The sequence below is a fragment of the Athalia rosae genome, chromosome 5 (genome assembly GCF_917208135.1).
Source record: "Athalia rosae chromosome 5, iyAthRosa1.1, whole genome shotgun sequence".
In the NCBI taxonomy this organism is placed as follows: Eukaryota; Metazoa; Arthropoda; class Insecta; order Hymenoptera; family Athaliidae; genus Athalia; species Athalia rosae.
Window position 1 is genome coordinate 18,398,446 of NC_064030.1, and position 24,056 is coordinate 18,422,501.

The 24,056-nt window shown below is 40.6% G+C and overlaps 4 protein-coding genes and 3 long non-coding RNA genes across 21 annotated transcripts; 3 read left to right on the forward strand and 4 right to left on the reverse strand.

Annotated features, from left to right (window-relative positions):
- Positions 1-207: 207 nt before the first annotated feature.
- LOC105684500 (cell division cycle protein 123 homolog) lies at positions 208-3,183 on the reverse strand. 6 transcript variants are annotated; one of them, XR_002305605.2, is made up of 7 exons: positions 2,394-2,784; positions 2,126-2,227; positions 1,809-2,031; positions 1,605-1,730; positions 1,258-1,517; positions 1,098-1,199; positions 208-997 (listed from the first exon to the last, which is right to left on the reverse strand). XR_002305605.2 is itself a non-coding variant. In XM_012397885.3 (7 exons), the coding sequence occupies exons 2-7, from the start codon at positions 2,640-2,642 to the stop codon at positions 1,161-1,163; spliced, it is 999 nt and encodes a 332-aa protein (XP_012253308.2). In that variant the 5' UTR covers positions 2,643-2,718; positions 2,904-3,183; the 3' UTR covers positions 1,022-1,160. The 6 variants fall into 6 exon arrangements, 5 of the variants coding, with proteins under 5 accessions (XP_012253308.2, XP_048511803.1, XP_048511802.1 ...); XM_012397885.3 differs by lacking the exon at positions 208-997 and adding an exon at positions 2,904-3,183 and having other exon boundaries at positions 1,022-1,199; positions 2,394-2,718; XM_048655846.1 differs by lacking the exon at positions 208-997 and adding an exon at positions 2,834-3,183 and having other exon boundaries at positions 1,022-1,199; positions 2,394-2,718.
- LOC125501056 lies at positions 2,392-4,154 on the forward strand. Of its 3 annotated transcripts, none has more exons than XR_007278574.1 (3): positions 2,393-2,529; positions 3,534-3,562; positions 3,658-4,154. It is a non-coding gene; the product is annotated as an uncharacterized LOC125501056 (long non-coding RNA). The 3 variants fall into 3 exon arrangements; XR_007278573.1 differs by lacking the exon at positions 2,393-2,529 and adding an exon at positions 3,139-3,280; XR_007278575.1 differs by lacking the exon at positions 3,534-3,562 and having other exon boundaries at positions 2,392-2,529.
- LOC105684505 (E3 ubiquitin-protein ligase SIAH1-like) lies at positions 3,594-7,496 on the reverse strand. Its single transcript, XM_012397900.3, has 4 exons — positions 5,964-7,496; positions 5,647-5,886; positions 5,373-5,565; positions 3,594-5,281 (listed from the first exon to the last, which is right to left on the reverse strand). The coding sequence occupies exons 1-4, from the start codon at positions 6,190-6,192 to the stop codon at positions 5,104-5,106; spliced, it is 840 nt and encodes a 279-aa protein (XP_012253323.1). The 5' UTR covers positions 6,193-7,496; the 3' UTR covers positions 3,594-5,103.
- LOC125501057 lies at positions 5,235-5,865 on the forward strand. The gene is made up of 3 exons (XR_007278576.1): positions 5,235-5,374; positions 5,468-5,591; positions 5,724-5,865. It is a non-coding gene; the product is annotated as an uncharacterized LOC125501057 (long non-coding RNA).
- LOC105684508 lies at positions 7,253-19,699 on the forward strand. Of its 4 annotated transcripts, none has more exons than XR_007278572.1 (7): positions 7,253-7,392; positions 7,497-7,688; positions 7,764-8,355; positions 16,684-16,822; positions 17,241-17,446; positions 19,095-19,447; positions 19,558-19,699. It is a non-coding gene; the product is annotated as an uncharacterized LOC105684508 (long non-coding RNA). The 4 variants fall into 4 exon arrangements; XR_007278571.1 differs by having other exon boundaries at positions 19,117-19,447; XR_007278570.1 differs by lacking the exons at positions 19,095-19,447; positions 19,558-19,699 and having other exon boundaries at positions 17,241-17,780.
- On the reverse strand, positions 9,032-16,664 carry LOC105684501 (cytokine receptor). The gene is made up of 13 exons (XM_012397887.3): positions 16,523-16,664; positions 16,022-16,344; positions 15,650-15,949; positions 14,943-15,257; positions 14,700-14,857; positions 14,462-14,633; positions 14,084-14,392; positions 13,849-14,003; positions 12,883-13,774; positions 12,655-12,801; positions 12,473-12,563; positions 12,330-12,399; positions 9,032-12,232 (listed from the first exon to the last, which is right to left on the reverse strand). The coding sequence occupies exons 2-13, from the start codon at positions 16,152-16,154 to the stop codon at positions 10,709-10,711; spliced, it is 4,266 nt and encodes a 1,421-aa protein (XP_012253310.2). The 5' UTR covers positions 16,155-16,344; positions 16,523-16,664; the 3' UTR covers positions 9,032-10,708.
- LOC105684504 (membrane-associated guanylate kinase, WW and PDZ domain-containing protein 1-like) lies at positions 18,067-23,795 on the reverse strand. 5 transcript variants are annotated; one of them, XM_048655842.1, is made up of 11 exons: positions 23,632-23,792; positions 23,364-23,514; positions 22,707-23,047; positions 22,388-22,625; positions 21,903-22,306; positions 21,653-21,841; positions 20,232-21,576; positions 20,004-20,142; positions 19,393-19,920; positions 19,157-19,327; positions 18,067-19,007 (listed from the first exon to the last, which is right to left on the reverse strand). In XM_048655842.1, the coding sequence occupies exons 3-11, from the start codon at positions 22,753-22,755 to the stop codon at positions 18,834-18,836; spliced, it is 3,237 nt and encodes a 1,078-aa protein (XP_048511799.1). In that variant the 5' UTR covers positions 22,756-23,047; positions 23,364-23,514; positions 23,632-23,792; the 3' UTR covers positions 18,067-18,833. The 5 variants fall into 5 exon arrangements, with proteins under 5 accessions (XP_048511799.1, XP_020707129.2, XP_048511800.1 ...); XM_020851470.2 differs by having other exon boundaries at positions 19,393-19,923; XM_048655843.1 differs by having other exon boundaries at positions 19,120-19,327; positions 19,393-19,923.
- Positions 23,796-24,056: the final 261 nt, after the last annotated feature.

Sequence of the window (24,056 nt, forward strand, 5' to 3'; positions counted from 1 at the left end):
AAAGACTCCCCATTACCTGTTGTGTGCAAGAATATAATACGGGCTGCCTATGCCCTGGCAGGAGCCGAAAAATTCATCAAATTTTGAAAAGATGTGTGTTTTTGTGAGCCGAAATTTATATTCAACATCGAAAATCTTCAAATGATTCTAGTGACTTGATTTTAATTGATTTCAATTTTCTAATACTTTGATATAATTTCATTGGAATCTTTGAAAAATGAATTTATTCGATTTCATATCTATTTGTACTGACAATAAGAAAAAATAGCTAAGGGCTGCAAAATCTGTGTGTGAGGCGAAAAATCCTTATGTGATTAGACATCCTAGCTATTGTTAATCGAACAATAAATTCAATTTTCCAAAATAGGTATCTAATAAGCGCAGACTTAACACTTACAACTAATTAAAACCAAACAACAATTCTCAAGTTATTTTTGATATTCCTTAAATATGTGTGTTCTATGTATACTAATAATATAAGCTGCCCAAGCCCCGACTGAAACGGTAATTAATAATTTTTTAAATATGTGTGTTTTTATCAGCCGAAATTCATCAAACTTTGAAAATCTTGAAATGATTTGAATAACGTGATTCCCATCAGTTGAAATACAATCATCTTTGGATAATCACATTTGGAATCGTATTGAAGAATATTATTAGTAAAAGAATGAATTCAATTCATATTGATTAAGGGCTTAAAATGTCTGTGTATGGGGTGGGGTTCCTTATGACTAATTTCGTTTTTTTTTGTCTTAATGCTAACAAAAAATACAATAGGTAGTGAAATAATATTTTTCCTTGATCAGAATTCCATCTCAGAAGAGAAAACGTTGCCGAAGATTCTTTGTAATCCAAAAATTTGGAAATCTTAATTTAATCAGTCAAGCCAATTCTTAGCATCATGGATCCATTTTGGCTCAAATGCTCCATGACTATACACAGTGTTAGTCGGTAAACTCGCTGAGCATACTTCTCACAAGGGTCAAGGATAAATTGTCTGGGCATTGAGAAAAATCACAAGGACATGGAAACTTTGGTTTATTAAACCTCAATTCACTTTTATGCTGTGACAAAATAACGAGAAGTATGTTAATTACCTGCAAGATCTCCACTGTACTTCAATTATAGGTAATTTATCAAACCCATCGAACTGGTCTTCATTAATCTGCTAATGAGTTTTCGTTTTGGTTTCTCACCTCCTGCAACGATAGATTATATTTAACTGCCCATGCACAATTGTTGCGGTATATTACTTACCCTCCGTATGATGTCCATTGTGGACAAAAGGTTGTCGGATTGATAAAATGCCTCAATGTCTCTTGGAACACCAAAGTACCTGGCAACATTCGGTTGCATGGTGATATTTTCACCGAGATAACGTAACTCGGGTGGGTCGTTGATCGACCCAGTGAGTTCATTGTGCTTGAAAAGTAATGCTGTCGTTTCTTCTGGGAAATATGGACCAAAGTCAATTATTTGGACACGACCCTTCCCGTGATAAATCACGTCAAATGTGTCTAAAAATATTAGATCTACATATCCGAGCAAGATTTTGGCAATATGGGAAAATTTGAAATTATAAACTTTATATTCTGCGTACTTACAATCTTTACAGGATACAAAACTTTTTCGGATGTGCTCATTAAACAAACTCTTGATTTCTTGACGAATGCTGTACCTTGCCGATTCTATATATTGGTAATATTGTGAAAGATCTCGTTGAGAAATTCCTGTTAGATTTAAATGGTTTTATAACAGTTGACTACTAGAATAATTTAATTATACTGGCGAGGTAGGCTCGTGATTACCCAAGAGTTCACCATTAATGACATAGCATCGAAACTCGGTGCAGGGAGTTATTTCTTGCCATCTTTTTAGAACCAGATAAGGTTGCAAAGTGACTTTGGTAGTTTTTAGCAATTCTAAATGATTCAGGTCCGCTGCCACACGGTCAGAACTTTTTAGCAGTAAATAAATCTCCTCAAGTGTTGTACATCGGAGGGTTTTTGTTGGAGCAATCCAGGCTGCATCCTATATTTGTTATATTTAATGATAACTACATCCTCTGACCAACCCATGTTTTTATTCCATAAAATAGAATGATGTTGAGAATAAATCTACTTACCAGAGGAGCACTCCAGTTCAGTTTTACGAAGACAGCTCCAAATGTTTTGAGTACCTGGTTGATTTTACTGCTGAACTCAGGAAACGACGGTAGTCCTGACTCCTGCATCAATCAGTGCCAAAATAACAGATATGATGAAATATGATAAATAAATAAGAAAATGCAGGAAATAAAAGTCTAAATTTGAATGTACTTTCAAATATATGACAAATTTTGACTGTTTCGAAAGCACAATACAGGCACTCAGGCCTATGTCAAGCTAACTCACTGAGTCTACCACCCTGTTATCCAGATGTTTTTCTTTTTCTTGTGGCTCTTCATCGTTGTCTAATAGGCAAGTGCCATCGGACCACGAGGATTCATTGGATGTTGATGGCGCTATCGCCTCAATGGGTAATCTGAAGGTACCATGCTCCAAGTATTCAATAACCTCAATTGGGATAGGCAATGCCACCGCTTCTATGGAATTCTTGCTCAAAAATGGAAACCATTCGTTGAAGGAACAATTAAACTTCATTTTTCTAGTTCGCGTGCGAGAGCAAATCCAGGTACACTGCCCTTTTCTTTTCCGAGTCACACACACGTCAAGGTATCTGTAAGGTTACAAGGTGATACAATCTCCTCAAGTTTGTGCTTGATAACGCTGCTAGAACCATAGATGTGTGTATGACCGTTGAATCTACTTTCAACGGTATAACTACCATCGACCTGAATAGTCAGCCCTTCGATATTAACGAATTTAAATGATCCATTTTGAGATCGTTCTTCGGTGCCTTACCGGTGAATGATTCAACCTGAACGTTTGACGATAATTTGTTTTCAAAAAATGCCAAAAAACTGATCATCCGACTTGATCGTTAACCTCTAAACGATAATATTATTAATCGATTTTTCTACCACACAGCGTAGAATCATTTGATGGTAATTAGTGGGCAAGTTTCAGTTAGGAAAATGCGAATATTCGCAAATTTTAGTTTATCAACATCTCAGATTCTACTATGGGAGGAGGAAACTTCAAATCGACCCAAGAATTGTGCGAATTTTTGTAAGAATTTTTGTTCTTGCCAACCACAATGGAATGAAAATGGAATGGGGCAAGTAGACGCGGCCAAGTTTTTGAAAAAGACATAGAAAGCTTTTGGAGAAGAATTAAAGGTACGCCCGGCGAGATTGATCATGACCGCCCTCCCTAGTGGCCACGCACTTTAGGGTGAAAAGAACCTATTTTTGCAAGTAAAGCGATTTCAAAGTGAACGTGTAGTCGAGTCCGAATGCACTTTGAGTGCACCGCTATGTTAAAAATCTCGCAAAAATCTATATTAAGCTGAGGTGGTACCACACAATGATCGATAGTTATCTCCATTGATTAATCAATACCTTACTACATTCGTTTCTGTTATTTGATCAGGGCAAGGGCAGGAAAAATTACATGTAAAGGTGAACAATAATGAATACGTAATATCTCATATCAGTGGCAATTGGAAATATAAAAATTATAATTTTATAGTTTGCAAACTTCTTTTTGAATACAGCGTGTATCTGAGTCCCGACTTCGAGATCACCCCCCCTCCCCCACAAGAACACCACATACAGACTATGCATCAAGGGATATTCGGGTAAAAGGTTCTGAAAACGCGGGTACTTGCCCTCCAGCGCTACCTTGAATCTTGAACAATGTCTTTGAGAGACGGAATGAATGATCATAATACATAGATCATCTTAAAATTACTAAATCATTCCAATTCCTGGTAATAACATTAAGTTTTAAAAACTAAACAAAAACTTATCCGTCATTTGCCTAACTTGTATAATGTTTCAGTCACTCAAGATCCAATCATCACGAACAAATGTATAATGGTGAGAGTTTGAATCCAATCCAGGGGTCAGAGGTCAAGAGATTCGCGGTATGTTTTGACGAAAGTGACGAATAGAACGGTCTGATGAAAGCCATCGTAGTAAAACGCTGGTCAAATAATTTTATATAAATGGAAATGGAAATAGAGACGACAGGGTCAAAATCATATACTGAGAAAAACCAAAACCCCGAAGATAAAATAAACTGGTAATCTAAAGATAAGAACGCAGTTAAAATTCTCACATGATTACACGAATGACACTCACAGTTGTTGGTTCTAAAGCCTTACGAATCTTCAACTGTATATTATTAATTGTCGAATAACCGTTCGACAGGATTCTGTTAGTGCTACTTATACCTATGCACGGCTAAACCTACAATACATGTATACTCGTGCCATGTATTTATATTTAAGTATGTATCCTATCCGTATCAATACGTAAGTTATCTCTTCCGGATCAAGTTCGAATTACTATAATACAAGTCACAATCATTCTGAAGCTTTTTCAGATTTGATATTAATTTTCCAGTCATTAGGTAACGGTTGCGACACGACTCAAATAATCCCACCATTGTGGTGAACTATTGTATGAAATAAATGAATGAAAAAAGGACTAGCGCCGTACACGGATTTGAGCACCCGTTTGCGAATATTTGAGAGTGTCGACGGTTTGTGATCTAGAACCGAAACGGGTGGCCAGCTCAAAAAGAAAAAATCCCTCGCAGTACATGAAAAATGTTAAGTCGATATTTAATCAAAATTTTCACCGTAAAATTTTTACTTGTCAAAAAGCACGCACTGAGTGTGGTTCATCTCTCTCTTTCTCGAAAGAAAGAGAAGGACAGACAATTTGACACTACAATAGTCTTGGCCCAGTGAGAAATGCTAATAGTAAAATCTGGGCAAATGACAATCAGCTTATTACAGCTTTGATCGTCACCACAAATCAAAGGCCGATGAACGACAGGAATGATCTCATTTCAAACTCAGTCGTTTCAACATTCATTTTAACGACCGATTCCGCCGAACTCTGGACAAGTGCATCGCAGGACTGATTCTCTCACGTCATCAGAGTCGATCTTCGCTTATTCGTTGATTAGTTCGAACGTTAGTTCCGTCAGTTCAAGCCATAGAAATAGTAACGTTGATCCCGAGATTCCCGTTGTCGGCGAATAACTGTGCCATCGACGTATCGAATACCAAGCAATCGGAATTAAGAATAGCTGACGAGACCCCTTCGTGAATTGATCTTGGCATCGCTTCCCATGTGAGGCGCCGCCGGTGACCGTTCAATTCCAATCTAAAAGAGAAATTAATGATTCAGAGAGGATGATTCACTGACCACTCTCGATGTTTTTATGGCAATGAAGATAAAATTTTACCCTCCTCACCTGTATGCGAAATTTTCTGCCTGTTTCCTTGAACCAATTAGCTGAACAATGGCGAAAAACTGCTGATGTCCGTCGTATTTCTCTTGCTTTTCCAGAACGAGCATAAAGTGGTGCCCGAAACACGACTGCATCATTACCCAGTCTACAGCTCCTGAGAGATTGATGTCCGTGGCCAAAAATACAATATCCTCTCCTGGGGTTTGAAATGTGAAACAAGTTGTAAGCAATTATTTTAGTCCGTTTATCGCGATGCAACGTATTCAAGAAAAACTACCTTGAAGAGTCGTAATACTCTTATGACTCATGACAAGGTGAGGCATTACTTGTTCAAGAGATCCCTGCCATTTACAGGAGGCTCCTGGACAGGGACAACTGTAAGGTCGAAACTCACAGGCATCCTCGTGATCTGCTTTTTCTGTGTGAACCAGAGATACGGTGCAGCCACTGGTCGAATACTTGCAAGGAAACATTACATTGCTGGCCACTTTTTCCATCGCCAAATTCCTGATGTTACCTGAGATCATGTTTGTGTAGCTAACATCAATTCGATTAAACAATCAATAATAGTGAAATGTAACGTTTTATGCTTACCCAAGGGTCCTCGACACGTAGGGCAACAGTTGAGCTTAGGTCGGCAGTTGCTGCAGACTAGATGCCCACTCTGACACTGTAGTATAGGAGGAAGGACGTAATCGAAGCACACGGGACATTCGAAGAGACTGGCAAGGTCAGCGGAGCTGCTCAGAGCAGAGGCAGCAGCCGTGGAGGTGCCAGGGACTCCTCGTCCTCGTTTCCCAGAGCTTATGTTCAACTGCGACATTGTGCTCTGGTGGTTGAATATATTACGAGGACCCCTAGTCCTCCGTTTTATTCTGCCCCTGTCTATGTTAATAAAGGGGGCAAAAGCTCCGTACAGTTTGCCTCTCTCTTTAACTCTTTGATCATTCCCAAATTGGCAAATTTTAATTACTGCTCGGCTGCTGCATCTTCTAACAGGACCTCTGAGTGAATATTATTGCTTTGGTAAGAGTATTGGTATTAATTTTGGTATCGAATCTGGTAGGGTTAACTGAATATTTGACACAATTCAATAAGGTAAAGGCACAAAAATTATCGTCGGTTACAAGAGAGCCAAATTTGCAGACATAGATATACCGACCTCTGCCCTTTTTTGGTTTTGTTCGAATTTTGTCTGTTTTGTGGCTCTTGGCAATGAAATAATAAACGAGCTTGTACAATGAAGCTACATTGGCGCACAATATAATCGAAGGCTTTTCACAATGCTTTCTTTAGCAATTATGCAGAAGGACGGCAGCAGTGACGACGAGAGTAACACGGGCATTGGCAAGGAATAATAGTTCAATAAAAGTAATTTCGAAAATGGCAGCAAGGATGGTAGTGACCAGAACGATACGAAGGCTAAGAAGGACAAGGATAATAGCATCTTGAGGCTCCAAGGATGGTTTGTTAAACAACTGGCGCTCGACGACGCAAACTAGTGACAAGTCACCAAGCATACACTAGCTCTACTTGTTGAAATTATGGATGTGATCGTGAGTTGCAGTTGGTGTCGAGGTAGGGAATAGTGGCGACATGACGAGCAGCGGGCGTAAAGAGTGCGAGCGACGTGTTGCTCCTCACAATGGTATAGCGTTTGTTACTTATCGAGAAGTGCACTGAGTGTGGTTTATCTCTTTCTTTCAGAGAGAAAGGGAATAGGAAGTCCTACACTACACCAATCTCGGCCCGGTGAAAGACGTTAGTAGTGTCTTCAGTTTTTGTTATTCTCTCCAATTGTCGGAATAATATGCAGCTGTACAATGTACGTTCTCACAAAGATTCACATGTGACAAGCCGTTGCCTTTGTTGCTGCTGCTCCTCGCCACGTCTGTGGGTGAAGACAACATAATACTGACGCAATCATGTGGCACGCATGGTTTATTAATCCGGTGATGGTTCTTAATCGTTTAGATATCTCCGGACTCCCCGGACCACTGAAGCTTTTTAGCTGTCCTGCTTTGTATGTAGCCCCCCTTCAATCGTATACAATAGACATTCAGCAACATCCCAGTGGTGTAACACAACCAATAAAACAATTCGTATTGTTCATTGGCCTAAAACTAGATGTGACTAGATGGACACCATGATGGAAAAAACAGAAGCGAAATATAAATATCAAGTGTCGCTTATTACGTAACGACAATTCTATACGATGCTACTCACAATGACTGAAGATTCGTCACGCGATCATATGGACATTACAACAATACGGACGAGTACAATTAAAGGCGCCGCAGCAAACTGAGAGAGAGGAAGGTAAGATTAGGGCAAGGTTTTGTTTAAAAATATCAGTATCTTTTATGAAAATCATCTGTATGATCTCTATTTTAGTTTTAGTTTTCTATTCCGTTTACAATGATATTTGAATCAAACGATCGTAGACCAACTCAGAGGAGGAGACTGCAGTGATGAGGTTGTACTGAAGGAAAAATTACCGCCTCTCCTTCAACTTGAAGATTTGATTCGCGAAAATCGATGTTTACACCTTCGCACAGTCCCATAAATCGAAATGTGGATCCATTATGAACACGAAACTTATATGGTCGGATTTTAAAGTGTGATGAAATATTTTATATCCAGACACACGTAAGTGGGGGATGGTGAACTGGTTTCTATGTGTTATTTATTCAGTATCATTCTTCCTTCAACGTGCTGCTAAGAGGTCACTTCGTTGAGGCACGACTCGATTACCCCACATCAAGACAACAGAGTGTGGAAAAAAAATTTCGTTGGCGCATTTCTTCATTGAATTTAGGATTGGTATTGCACGAGCGAATAGGATGTTTCATTTTCAGCCTTTGGAATGGTTGCAAAGCCGCAGTACTTTAATTTTTTGTTTCCTTATTTCAGTTCAGGTGAAAAGATCCTCGCATTTCGACCGTGCATCAAGAGAGAAGGATATACGGATTCCAGGACGTCCTCGGTATGTTTTCTGCCTATCTTTGCGTGTGAATCAATCTACTCGAAAACGACACGATTCGATACAAAAAATGTTTGCCACAACTTTGATCGATTTTTAGTGTTTCCAATTGAAATAGCCTTACAGTTGAAGTTTAAATGCCAAGATCAATAATGGAGTATGATGCGCTAGAGAAAATGAGAAAAGTGCGTACAAGAGTAAAGCTAGCCTAATTTAATCGGCAAATTCAAATTCCTGTGGTCAAAATATATTGGGAAACAGTCGGTTAAATGATGATAAAGATATTCAACCTCAGGCTCCCTAAACCGCAAAAGTTCGTTGTTTTTTTTTTTTTCCTGAGACCAAAATTTTCGCTTCTTTGATTGATTTTCCGTACGCCTACGTATGTCGAGTTTAGAATCCGAATCTGCTGACTCAATTAATTTATCAATCAGACTGTTCAATCTATGGCTGATTTCCCGCTGTGCCGAGCAGAAAAATTAGGATTTTCTATAGCTTTTAGTAGTAGCTCAATTAAATCGGCTGATTCCCATTTCTAGAGTCATACTACATGAAAATGCGACGATCCAGCCGTCAAAAAGTGTTTGTGATCGTACTTGCAAATTGGCAGAATATCGATATCTATAGGCTAATCACCTATTCCTCATCGAACTTGGCGTGATCCGAAACATCTCTTGTATCGAATTTACCGCTCATTTATTCGACCTATCTAGATTTTACAAAAGTTCGTTACATTATACATGACTACTGATATTAATATGCACACACTGGATTCAAAAATTGAATAAAAGTACAATTTTAATGTGAAATGTAGAAATCAAAATTCATCGTACCTATGCGTGCGTGCGTGCGTGTGAGTGAGTGAGTGATATGCGTGTGTGTTGGATCTTATATTTTCTGTAGTGTATGTATATTTTAATATAAAAATAAAATTTATAGCTATATTTATGCTAACATATACGTACGCCAAGTTTATGTGATATTGTATACGTAATCTTGCAAGTATAGATATAATAATAAGTTTTCAGGTTGAACGTTATTTCTAATATTATATTGATTGGCCCATTGATAACGGGAATAATTGATAAAATGAAAAATAAACAAATTGATTAATATTCAGCCACTCTAAGTAATTACACAAGGCTACATGTATGAGATATGTACTAATACAACTATGCCAATAGATATGCCCAATAATTACGAAGCACAATATTCCAGCATCAGTCAGCATTGAACATCGTATGATTGTATTATTACCTGAATTTTGTCAAACTTCCTGGTTATCAGAGTTCGAGATTCATGACCTACTTGCCTATAAGAAACAACCGACATGCCAATTATATTTGACAGAGCAATGTGTAAGATTTGGAAAGATTGCGAGTTCCAAGTGGGAGTGGGATTCTTCTCCCAACGAATCATGATAACCATTACAATGATCAAGATGACGATGGTGGTGACGATGATGATAACGTTATCATTGGATTAAAGTCTATTTACATTTGAGAACAATAGTTTATACGGACAGAACGTAGTTTTGAATATTCTACAACAACACGTGATCAAGTATGAAGTAGTTTCCCAATCTTTGCAAGTGGCAGCATATATGAACACGTTCAATATGCACCGCATAGCTGATCATCGTTCATATTATCATTAGAATATTATTATCGTATTGTATCATAATCAACATTATCATCATCGTCGTTATTGTTGTTGTTGTTGCTGCTGTTGTTGTTGTTGTTGTTGTTGTTGTTGTTGTTGTTGTTGTTGTTGTTGTTGTTGTTGTTGTTGTTGTTGTTGTTGTTGTTGCAACTATTATTAGTATTACATCTATAAATATCATCATCGTCGTCGTCGTCGTCGTCATCATAATTCTGATCAACAACGCGAGAAACAATCGTCAATTAAGCTGCTCAAATGTTCCGTTCACCAAATTACATGACCTATCCTGAAAGATCTTCAAAATTGTTGGTCTAGATGCCAATAAAATAAATAGGCAGTTGCGCTAAGTTTTCAAATGAATTTCAGAATTTTCCTTCAGATTAGTACCCCCTACTACCCTGTCCGATTACTTTCTATTCGTCACAGCAGAAGGCCGAATATCTGGTCAGATTTGTCTGAATTCCATCACCGATTCATGTATCTTAGCATAGAGTTGAGTCAATCGTTCGGAATCTCACACAGATGACAAATTTGACACAAATATGAAGACATGGGCCGACGCGAATTAGTGGCTACTCAGTTTTTTAGTCCTAGAGTTGTTTGACGTACTTACTACTTAACGTAATTCTCTAAGCGCCTAGGTATAGCATATGAATAGTTTCACACTCGACGGCCTGTTAGATTATTTCAATAGTTATGTGGTGGTCGGTACGGCCGTTACTTTGCTGTACTGTTCTTCACCTTGGCCAACGTTTTGTGGCGAAGAAGTTGTGGATTTTTTGTTAACGCGCTGATGTGGCTGGTACGGAAGTGTGGAATTTTCCAGTGACGTACCGTTGCCGGTTCTAGGCGAATTTTCCGCTATCGAAACATACCCCAAAGTCTGTGTAACGACCGGCAAGGGCACCGCGACTGAAGTGAGAGACCGGTCAAATCCGTCCGGTTGACAGTCCGATTTACGCGTTGTCGGGATGTTCGGAGATGTCTCCGGTATTTCTGAAGTCGGAATGAAAGGATTCGAAGACTGCATGTGACCGTCGTCTATCTCTAGCCCCGTTCTCACTCTGAGCCCCATCAACCTCGCCGGTGTCTCCGCAATGGAAACCTTACTCACGGCAACGTACGGGCTCTGCGTATACGCGGAAGTTTCGTTCCAGTTCTTCGAGGCCGGTGTGCCGCCCCCACGTGCTGCATCTATGGGCAGGTAGACGTTCGAAGATATCTGCATCAAGGACTGCGACGTAGAATGCTCAGGTTCGACGCAGTTGGAAGATGAAATCGACGGTCCACCGCTCATCTCCGTCGCACTGGCCGTCAGGGCGTCTCTCTGTGCGATTGGGCGCGACATTTTCTTCGTCGCATCCAAAATGCCCGTTTGCACATAGGGTTTCGTTAGTTTATCCGAAATCGAAAACGGCGGTGGTGTGTGTTGCTCACGAACCGAGCGGGAAAACTCCAAGTTGTCGTCAGTAAAGTCGTCGACGGATGATGGCACGTGTGTATTCGTAATTGGGATTCTCGACTTCTGCTCCAAGAAGGCAAGGCTGACGTACGGGTTGGGGACTGCCCCTGGGGTGGGTTTCGACTCCGTGCCAAGAGGAATAAGTTTTGCGGCATGTGGATGACTCGTGTCCGGGCCTCTCGTTTCTGCCTTGGAACGAGGCATTAGTGAGGGCGGTAAGCCAACAACGCTATAGATACCCTGAGCACCGTTTCCCTTTCCTATTGGAAGCAAGCTCGGGTCTTCTGACAAGGATTCTTCCTCGGAGGACGGCATACTTATATATCCCGCCGATGACCACGTGTGTTGCTGTTGAGAGGCGGTATACAGACCTGTTCCCGCGCTCTCAGATTTTACGCTGACGGCCGTCAAATTTGGCGTTGATCTTGCCAGTGAAAGTGACTCGCCAGATATGGTGTCAACATTTTTAGCGACCATTACATAAGGATCCCTACGCACACGTTCGCCGCACGATGAATCCGGCTTAGTTGTCCCTGCGACGTTTCGCTGACGGAGGTTACACGATTCCCAAGTTGGGGGTGTTTCGAGAAGCTTTGTTGGCGACATTGGGACGGGATCAAGGTCCGCACCACTGTCCGTCAGCACGTGGGAATCGGAGGTAAGGGAGGAGGTTACGGACTCCTGACCGCTCGAACACCCACTAGAATCAGCCGATAGCTGCTGCGTGTGCTGCTCATGTCCCTTTTCCAAAAGTTTCTAAATTTGAGAAGATAGAGGAAAATTTTTTCAATTCACTTGTTCAAATGTGGCCAAGAAACACAAAAAAAAAATTTAAATCATAGTCTACGATTACCACATTAGAGGCTAATCCTGGAGGTAATTTAACCTCTACATCTTGCATTGCCTTGCACTTCAGCCATAACCTACAATGATGAAAAATAGTAAGGTTGTATTTTCACCATCTGCTCTTGATGAGAGAAGCTTGGCAATTGTTACCTTTTCGATAAATATCCAATGAATAGCAAGAAAACTACGCCGCCGAGAGCTCCGATTACCCATATTACGATCCAGGCCATCGTAGAGGGTCCTATACAGGAGAGAAAGACGGAGTAGAAATACTGAATCGTAGATTGAGGGAAGGAAAATTTCGATGAGAGGAATGAAACTCAAGTGTTTACCATTGTTGTAGCAGTGCCCTTCCCCTGGTTCGGACCAGGGTCCTTGGAGGCGCGATTTGTCGCTCCCTAAATTGACAGCCCTCACTTGAAAACGATATAAATTATCATGACCGACGTTCGTGCAGTCAGGAATAGCGAGGTGCTGGTCTATGAAAATCAAAGCAAAATGAATACGTCGGTAATTAATTGTAATAATTGTAATTATAGGTTGGGATTCGCTACACTCACCGGTGCTAGTGATGTTGCTGTGAATGTGACCATCGGCAGTGAGAATCTCGTAATAATCGAGATACCCCGCTGGATCCTTAGGCGGATTCCACAATATACGAACTTGGCTTGAATTACTGAACCTTACTACAGGTACATCGATCTTTCCAGGAATCCCGATATCCGTTCGAACAAATTTAAAATCAGAGGGTTCACCGCAGGATATTGTACAGGCAGAGACAGTCACGTTGTAACCTGTATGAGGTTCTAGATTTTTAATTTCTATGGTCGTTGCCTTCTCAGCATTGATAGTCTTCTTGTTATAGTGCACGTTATAGTATCTCAGCACGCCATTCTTGGCAGATGGTTCCTGCCACTGGACCGTCATCGTTGTGTTGGTCACATTTCTTACTAAAACATCTCGAGGAGGAGTGGGTGCTGCCTCGAGTGTAGTATTGTAAAGAGGATCGCTATGTTGCCCTTCTCCATTTTTTGTCAATACAGCAACGGTGAGCATGTAAGTGGTGTAGGGTTTAAGACCTTGCACAATTCCATGAATAGTGTGAGGATCAGCTTTTACTGTCGTATTCATTTTTGGATCCTTGCAACTCGAATTGTACGGAGATGCGATCGGGCAGTAGTAAATATTGAAACCCTGTACAATGTCGATGCGGTCGGAACATTCCAACTTCCAACCTACCTCAATTTGCTTCGAGTCTATGTGGTTTATCCAGACAGATTTCATTTTTCCGACTACTTTATTGTGAATCGCTGTGCACGACGCCCAAACCATACCGCTACTAGCTCTCTCAGTATTCGCGGCTATCGCAAATTGGTACACTTTCTTTGGGTCGGGCACTGTCGTGTTGTATATACTCGTGTTTCGAGAAACATGTATCCAATCAAGGTATCCCTGTTTGCAAAAATGAACAAACGAGAATTTATCGCAAGGTACATTTTTTATCAATTACGAATATCCATACTAACCGAACATTGATAAGGTCTATCGCGATCGTTCTCGCACCAAAATATCGTATAATTTGTTATGTTTACATTCGAATTACCACTGGGCAGATTCCAGGACAGCTCGTATAGTCCACCATCGAAAGCGATTTTAGTGAAAGCAACCGGCTCACGAGGCACTATAAAATCGATTGTGGATTGATCGTATTAATATTAAAATCGTTAGGAATTAGTTGACAATGAACTTTTTCTAACATACTTTCAAATTGACTCGGGACGTGTACGACCGCTTTTTGTCGATTAGCCCCTCTGCAGTTAGTAGTGACGATTTCGAACCTGAAGCTATTAAAACTGATGGCTTTGAACTTGGCGTAAGTTTTAGTTGTCTCGTGTGGTTGGAGATCGACGCTGCGGCCGTTTTCTTCAACGTGAACAACTTGATACGTGAAATTGTCTCCGTTTTCCAACCATGCCGGAATTGTCTGCCAGTATATGTACACGTCTCTGTTACCGCTGTTACCGGCAATCTCGAAACTGCCGACATCGGTCTTGGGGGGTTGGCCTGGAACTGCGAGATCAAGGGTTATTGCAGAGTTGTTCGTCGACACAAGAGAGCTGAGGATATTGAGTTACTTACGCGTAGGCGCTGTTTTGAAGGTGACTCCACTGTACTGACCCCACTTGTCTTCTTCAATGGCCTCAAAACTCTTGATAGACACCCTAACATCGTAAACTGCATTCGCATACTTCAAACCGGTAAGATTGTAGTATTTCTCGTTGGCATGAGCGTTATCCGTTATATTCATTGTCTGTAATTTGAAAAAACAAAGATTGACTAAAAAAGTGATTCTTACAAAGACGAAACCACCACTCACCTCCCAAATTCGCTCGTCATCCCACTGATTCTGATATTGAATCCTATGAACAAGTCCCGGCGGAAAACCACGCATCGCAAACGGAACACTCCAGTGGAGCATGGCACTTGAATACGTCTTGTCAACGACCGACAAGTTGACCGGCTTTGCCGGAATCACTGTAACGAAAATAATTTCATCTCCGCTGGCACTTCTACAGATAGATTTTGAGTAATTGAAGTTGTGATGATGCACGAAACTCACCATGAGCAAAATGACGAATGTGATATGTGAAACTGTTATTACCCAATACGTTTTCGGCACGCAATATGAACGTATAATTCTTATGAACATTTCTATACGGTGGATCCGTGGATGCTTCCCACATGCAGGTATTCGGCGGTAGCTTATGCTCTTGTTTAGGTACGGGACAAGAATAGGTACTAGGATCTTGTCTCGGTATCCAGTAGCGTAGAAAAAAACGTGTTGCAATGTCGTTTGGCACCGGTGTCCACGAACATGTGAGATTTTCCCAGTTTCGCGATATACAACTAAAATTGGATGGCTTCTGTGGCTTATCTACATAGCAGAAATGAAGTATTTCAGGTGCATTGAAATATCAAGCAATTAATCGATAAGTGCCATTTATATACACTAGAATGGTCCTTAGAAGGGTCATTTTTTAAATTCTTACGGTGACCTCGAACGGTTCCAATTACGGAAAGAAATTTCCGAAAGTTTGAGCTCTGTATCTTTCTAGAATATTTTTAGCATTCGAAAGTAATAGTATGATTACTAAGAAAATTACTCAAACAACAAAATTATGTGGCACATATTCCCCTTGGAATCATGAGCTCAAACTTAGTGGAATTTTTATTTTTTCTGTAATTGAAACCGTTCAAGAGGTAATCATAAGAGATTTAAAAAATCACTCTTCTGAAAGACCACTCTGGTACACTCGTTCAACTTACATCCAACGACAACCTTGTTGAGACAAACAGGTTCGTACGACTTATTATTGCCATTTGTAAATTTGAGTTTGCAATAGTACATTGCCTTAGAGGCTGCAGGCTTGTCGACGTACATCATTATTGTGGTTTTGTTAACAACTTTGATATATTCTGGCTCCATTTCTTTGTCATTTCTGAACAATGCCAAATCGGAAGCATTTTTACCATGGTACTTTGGGTCGGTAAGAATTTCGTTAAGGATGCAATATATCTTGAGAGACTGTCCATACTCCAAGACGATGTCTCCTTGTGGCCATGTTCCTGAAATAAATACCACCGAGGTTTTATGTGTATAGACAATCCGACTATTCAGTCAAATATTTGAGCACTCACTTCCTGCTGTGTTGAGTCCAGGAGCACATTGATTGGAATCGGAGGAACAGAACGGGCTGAAAAGTAGAAAGCTCAGAGCAAAAAATAGCCATGAGACATGGCTACTCCATCCGTAACCGCTTGAGTTCAGCATCTTTACTTTATCCCGAACTTCGAAAAGAGTTTCTATTTTACATTTCTGTTTTAGGATAACAGAAAATCCTTCAAAAGCATCACCATCACGCTGTCCCTTGTCGATTGTCTCAAGACTTTTTCCTCAGATTTATCCACCGAGTGTCTCCCTCTGTTATTATAAATTTTCAAGTAGCGTGCGACATCCGTGGCTATAAAATAGGACTTGATTCAGGTACGGTGACTAAGACAGCAAAGTGTAGGAGTATTATCAGCTAGTAGTCGGTGTGAACTGCACATTCACAGCAACGATTTTACTTGAAATGTGTGGTTGTTTGCCAAGGTTTCTGACAATTTAAAGGTACGGCAGAGAGGAGAATGTATGAGTACCAGTATATGATGATGTTAAATACGTTCTGACTTCTGTCTGTCAAGGATTTTACGGTACACTTCTGCTAAATTATTGTCTCTTTTAGAGCTGCATTTCCCGTAGCACCCCTATGAGCACCGGTAACAACGTAACTGACATAACTCTTTGGTTTTTCTTGTAGTTGGTCGATGATCTACGACGCAAGTTGTACGGTTCGTTCTTCTCCACGCCCCGTACCGCGCTACTCGACGGTTAGCTAGCCGTGAATCCAGGGAAAATACCAAGCGAAAACATACCGAAAAAATTTCTCCGCAATCGAGGTAAGGGATTCAATAATCTCCCCGAACGCCACTCCACTGATACGATAACCACTGTACCTCGTTAACAATATATAACCTTAAATGTCCACTGTATGGTACCACCGTATTCAACCCGGAATTTAAAAGTAGTGTCATTACGTGTTTACATTCACCCAGCGGGGTCCTCGTATGAATATAACATATTCCGGGTAATAAATACTCTCGGGCGAAGAATTTCACGTCAGGGTTACCAACTTAGCTGGAGGGCGTCCTCAAGATGACCTTCGATTCTTAGCTCCCCTTAGCTCACTATCGGTTATATTGAATTGTTTCACTTGTTCCATTGCACGTTTCAACTCATTTATTGGCACATTGATGTCTTTTATTGCTGGATAAACAAATAGAGCTGAAATTATTTTTCCATTAAAATCTGAATTAGTGATTGCGGTTGAAGTTGCGGACCATTGACGTCATCTTTGATCGCGCAGCGCTATCTTCTTGGAAACGGTGATGTAGCCGATGGTAACACAAGGCAGTAGCTATGGGTTGTAGAAACAGCACGTCATAAGCAAAATGGGCTGGTGCGCGCTACGAAGTGCGCCCACACCGCTACCACTGCGGCTCTTCGCTTGATTTTACTGTCAAGTATGTTTACTGTTTTCCACTTTTTGATCAACTTTAAATTATAATTTGATATACATACATATACATACATATACATGTATATTACCAACTTTAGTAGATTGCATTTAGCATTGTCAATCATTGTACAAAATTGGGGATAAGCTCATAACACAGTTATTGAATGTATCGATCACAATAAATAACAATCACACATATGTTTTACGAGGATGTCCAAAATGAGATTTGCTATATTAATGCATCTATGAATTTCAAACATGACATAATGTTATTTCTTAGCGACTATTCTCGAACAATAGTGCTTATAGGTGAATAAAAAAATAATCTTAAAAAAAAACCTCTTTTCAATTCATAGTACATTGTATGGTATAAAATATACTTACACTTTGTATATCTAATTTTAATGACAAAAAAAAAAAACAGTCTTCAAATAGGCAGTTATCCCTTAATTAAAGAAACATTAAAGATAAGATTATCATGTTGAGGTGATGTGACTCCGAATGTTGTAATGATAGTAAAAATGACGATGATTTCCAATGTTGATAATGATGATAATGATGACAATGATCATGATGATAATCTAGTTATCGCAGTCACGATTTAAAAAATTACAAAGAAGTAACATCAATTTACGCAATGCAAAATGCATTATTTAATTGGGGCCCTTTCCGTTAACAAGTATTATTGAAGATTTTATTTGAGAAAAAAAACAAATAAATAAGTAAAAACACAAACAACTGGAAATAAACTTTGAGGCCAAATGGCGTTGTTTGCCTTTCTCTTGAGATCTGATAACATTATTCGTAGCAGAATGTATAAGTATACTATTGTGTTGAACGCGACGAATAGTTTTTGGAGCGACACACATCCAAATTTACGTGCATTTACGATTCATCTTTGCCGAAACTGAAGAAACGATAATAACCTGCTATCGATCAGCAGTGGTGACTCAAAAATATTATCCTGGTTCGAAATACAAGAAGAGTGTGTACACCTTTGTACGTACGTACTTATTAGGCATAATCGCATACCCAGTTATTTGAGCTTCTAGTGTTCTACAATTTCTATTTACCGGGTGCATAGATACTACATGGTAAAAAGTTTCTTTACGAATTCTCATTAAATTAATCAAACGCTTTCTTTTGCTTGTTGCCAAGCCTTAATATTGTGTATACTATATCGAACTATATTAGAGACCTACATTGTGGCAACTATTTAGAAAGACCCCAAACACTTACAAAAGGCACAATTCCGAAGAAGGAATTATCACAATAATATAAAGGCTTTGCAGTCTTAACTTTTCTTGTCAGAAAGTTTTCAGAAAGTCAGTTTGAACTTTTCTTGGTTTTCATCGAAGCAAATCATTTCTCTAACGTGCTCACATAAATATTCATATATTCATGTCATAAAGATGCGTTGAAGCTCCTACAACCGGGGGCATTTGACAACCCCGTTTTACCAGAAGTCGAACTGAGGGACCACCGTTACGAATTATCTCGATTGCTTCTGTGTGCGTCATATTCTTCGTATTTATTCCGTTTATTTCGATTATCTGATCGCCCACCTAGAACAAATTGATTATTAATATCTTTTTGTAAGTTATTTACATTTTGATATTTTATCATTCTCTAATTCAATTTCATATCAATAGCTTTCTGTCTACAAAATTCCAGTACACAGCAAGCTTGATTCGAATAATTCCGGATGACTAACACGTAGCCTGCTGTCCACCGATGCTGGCCCATTGTCGGCAATCTGTAGTACAAACAACGGCATATTTTGGAATTCTCGTCCACCCCTGATACTGAACCCAAAGCCCCGCGTTCCCCTGGTCAACTCAACAGCGTGGTATTGTCCACCATCCCCGTCGCCTGCTTGTTCATCCTGTAGAACGGGATTCACCGATGTGTCGATTAGGTTCGATTCAATATGGCTGTGACACGAAATACCTTTTGCGATAACGAGGGAGTGCTGCAGCAATTATCATCCAATGGATAACCGATGGTGAGAGTCACAGAGTATCCCGAGTCCTTGATGAGATTCACGATATCCTTGTGACAGACATTGGCAATGTCAACGTGATTAACGGCTAAAATATGATCTCCTACGTTTAGCTGTCCACACTTCGCCGCTGGAGACCCCTCGATGATTCTCCCTATAGTAGAACCTGCCTTATTCAATGATGATATGATGACAAATCCGAATCCTTCATTTTCCACCCTTGACACGGAGATATCGTATGGATACTGTGGATTCTGATGGGCATCGTAGGATTGAAGGCCATCTTGAATGTTAACCCGTCGACGAATACCAAGCGTTACTCGTCCGTTCTGCGCAGCCGTTATCATTAGCTGAACGACATGGTGATGCGAAGAGTTCATAACGCTCTCTCCGTCCACCGACATTATCAGATCACCTGTTATCAGGCGGTTGTCCAAATCAGCAGCTCCACCCGGCACAATATGTCCAACTGAAACCTGCTAACCATTGCGCAATTAGGGAGGAAATTAACCTTCTACTATCTGAAACCATCAGCTGCATTCTCTGACGAATAACCAACCTGTGATCCTTCCTCTGTACCCCCTACTATTCGAAAACCAAACCCGGTGTTCTGTCGTACAAGAGTGACCAGTGTTTCAATCCACTGAACGCCAGGAGCCACTGGGAAAATCACCTCACTTCCGTAATGCTGATGATATCTGATTAATGGTAATATTGTATGAATTTTCAAGATCATACCAGCTCATTCACTTCTGGAGAGATAAACTGGCAATAAAAATTTACTGACCTAGCAAGAGAACCAGAGTGTTGCGGTTGGTCATGCTCAAAGCTGGTACTTTCTTTCCGATTCCCCCAGATCTCTCCCGTGTCTACATTCTGCTCCTGTCCGATGCTATAAGTGTGATAATCCAGATGTTGATCGTCGTGTCGTTCATGAGACTGCACCAGGTATGAATCTCTGTAATAATCACCCCGTTGTCCACCATTATGATTAGAGCCTGAAATGTCATGCCTGGAAACGTCGATGGAATAAGCATCGTTGCAAGAGCTGCCTTTTTCCTCACGATCTTCATCTTTTGCAGCACCCCACTGCAGTTTGTCCAACCCCAACACGGGCACTGCATCGTCCAGCTTGGTGTGAAGCGCAAAGTTTTCGGCCAACCTTTCAGTTATACTTTCCCTGTACTCAAGGGGCTCTGAGAAGTTGATCACTTTGCCAAGATTGGTGTATCTGTAAGGATGGTCGCTGATCGAACTGCCATCGATTTGCATCTCAGATGACCACCCTGAGTTATCTGTGTCAGTCGTGGGTGTCTTTGGCCTGTGTGTCGGACCCCTGGTATCCACCAATGGAGTTTTTGGCCGGCTAGGGACAATTGTCTTGGCACGAGTACTGTAGAGATCTGCGGTCGGAGTTTTACTTCTAAAAAGACCTGTTGTGGTATTTCTCTCTTTTTTCTCCTTGGTCTTGTGTGTTCTCTGGACATGTATAACTGCCTCCCTGTTCCTGGGACAGTCTTTCAACACCTGCACGACCTCCGAATGACACATGTTCCTGACATTGGTAACATTTATGTCTACCAATATGTCGCCCTCAACTAAATTTTTGCATCTCTGACGATCCAGGATCTTTTTTACCTTTTGTCCATGGGCCGAGTCAGCTATCGTGAAGCCGAAACCCATTGTACCTTTGACGATCGATATGCTGAGAAATTCGGGCTTAGCTGACATCAGCAGCGGCTGCGGGTGTTCGGAATATATCTGCGATTGTTCTCCTCTGTTCTGCGCTCTTTGATCCTTTAATTCCTCACCCTCGCCACTATCGACGACATTGTCATTGTCATTACTGTGGTCATTCACATTATCATCTTCGTCCTCCTCCTCCTCTACCTCTGCTACTCGCCTAGTTTCATCACACAGTAGAATGTCCGTGCTGCTCGGTCGTTTTATCGTTGCCATTTTGTCTGAGATACAGAGATCGGGCATAGAATTTACCGAAGCAGTGACCATGCCTTCCGCATTTTGCATGGAATGTACTGGCAAAAAGCTTCCATCAACGAAATTAAACCGTTCCCTGTTGCGTAGGAGCGGATCGACGTCCATGTAGAAACTCGAATTTTCCATTGGCATATCTAGGAATCGTTAAACTATTAGCCGCGTCTATCAAGAAATGGTGGACAAATGTTGAGCATAGCTGACGTTACCTACCAGGCGCATTTACTGCTATAGTTGTCACAACTTCAGTGTTTGGATCATTAGGATCAAAAGGCAAAGGGTAGCCCCTGCAAACCTCAAGGGTGACTGTCTCTCCACTTGATATGGACTTGAATACATCCACCATTTCATTATGTGTGTATCCAAGCACACACATATCGTTGACATAGACAAGGACATCACCTTAAAACAATGTGCGAAAGTTGACAAAATCTCTAGAGGGGAATCCGATCCATGCTCTTACCGGTCTGCAATTTTCCATCAAGCCAGGCAGGTCCATTTGGCACAACGCTTTTGATCTGCAGAAATTCTTCAACTGTGTCATCTCCTCCTACAATAGTGAAACCAAGACCTCTGGCGCCCTTGAGAAGAGTGCTTCGTATTCTTGGTCCCTTGAGCTTTTCAGGGTTCCTAGTAAAAACAGGACTCTTAGGTTCCCGCGAGTTTTGCTGAGCTCGCTTTGCTTGCAGAACAGGATTCTCGTATTGAGTTCGTCGATTCACATGATCGATAAAGTATGTGCCGTATAATGTGTCGTCAATTTTTTCCCATCCGTAAGGAAGCTCATCGTCCAAACATTCTTCCAGAGAACGTTTCTGGAACTTTGAAAGTCGCGGATCCAGCCAATGAGAAGTTCCACTATTGTGACTGTAAAATAAAAAGAAAGTCATGCAACACACGTGCCTCACAGTTACATCTTTCATAACCACTCTTCTAGGATATATTTACTCTATAAAATAAACTTCGCCGGTGTCTGTATAAGCTTTCTCCCAGTTGAGTGGAAGTGGCCCAAGCTCGTCCTCGGAAACGCGATCGTGTACACCATGTTCTTGTTCTAAATCTCTGATGATTTGTCCCGATCCTGTACTGTACAAATAACTCGGTGGATCTAGATGAATAGATCCCTCCGATTCTACGATCTTGAGACTTTCCTTGTTAATAGTGCTGTTTGCAGGTAATGTATAAACTGTGAAACAGAAATCATTCTATACCTAGTAGATCTTGGAGAATCAGCGGTGGATGATTATTTGATTATTCATTTATTTACCACCATTGGAGTTGTCATTGGTAAGAGCCACATCATTTTTTGCAGCCATCTCGTTTATTATCCAGTGGTTGGTATTTTGTGAGTGTAGTCACCCCTCTCCAACTTCTTCCGCAAGACGAACGTTATTTACCCAATATAGGGATCTTGGGCATCTCTTGGCCTCCTTTTTTGTTCGTGAGGAAAGAGGATCAGGGCTCAGGGTAGCCAGCATTGCGGTGTTTCCATCCCCATCACAACAGCATATTGAGTAAATATTTACTTGAGCTCCCAGCACAAAATGAATGGAAACTGAGGAAACTGCGCTACGCCGCACTGTGGCTGAGAGTTCGTTTATCACAGCGCTGAAATATTCGAACATGCGTCTCGATTAGTCTGAGGCATTGTTAAATTAACAACGAATCTTCTAGACATAGGCTGTACAGAATGAACCAATTTTTCTTTTTTATAGAAATGATGATACTTGAATGGTAGGCCAGTCAAGATTTTTACAAAATGCATTAGAAACTTAGAATTATTGAGAAATTGCTCCGAATAATCACAGCTAAAGAAACGCTTCAGGCAAGCGACTACAGTCAGTAAATGGTTTCGAAAACCCGTATAAAACTACCATGCGTGGTAATCATGGCTTCCGTTGTTGTCATTTCTGTTATAGCTCACCCAATATCCGAGTCACACAATGATCGTAATACGCTTCTTTGTTACTGCTGTTCTTGTATCAAATAGGTAGTATAATCGTCCATGTATTCACCACGAAGTAGAAGTATATGTATATTCACCCGATCGTTTGCACTTTAATCACATGGAACCCCTGTGTAATGAGAACGATCTTGTGGGTTTTAGGGTGTTCATAATTATTCGTCATTTCGAAACAGCATGGACCACGCTGTTTCGGGAATATCGGGGTTTGAAGTAAAACAAAACCAACCTTTGACAATTAAGTTAGAGCGAACAAAGCCCAATCCACAAGGAACCTTATATTGGCCGAAACGACTTAATGCTACTACCATATACACATGCGAAGTATGAACCGTTAACTGGATTATGGCTGCAGGTTGCTCACGCCATAAGATTCATATTTATTATAGTCCAGTGAAATCGCCCATGCTCACAGTGATAATTAAGATGATGGAACCGAAAAGTTCTCATAGTAGTGTGAGGATACCCGTATACTGTAGCCCCTCATGTAGGCAGATTAGTGTTATTTAATTTTTTGTATATCAATCAATTGTGGTTCCGTTTGGAGATGAGATTGTAGTGCTCAAGTAGAACTAATCCCGACGTTTGTTTAGTCCTCCGTTGAGGTTCATTCTTAGAGCATACATATATTTTATACATAAAGGGTCCATGGTT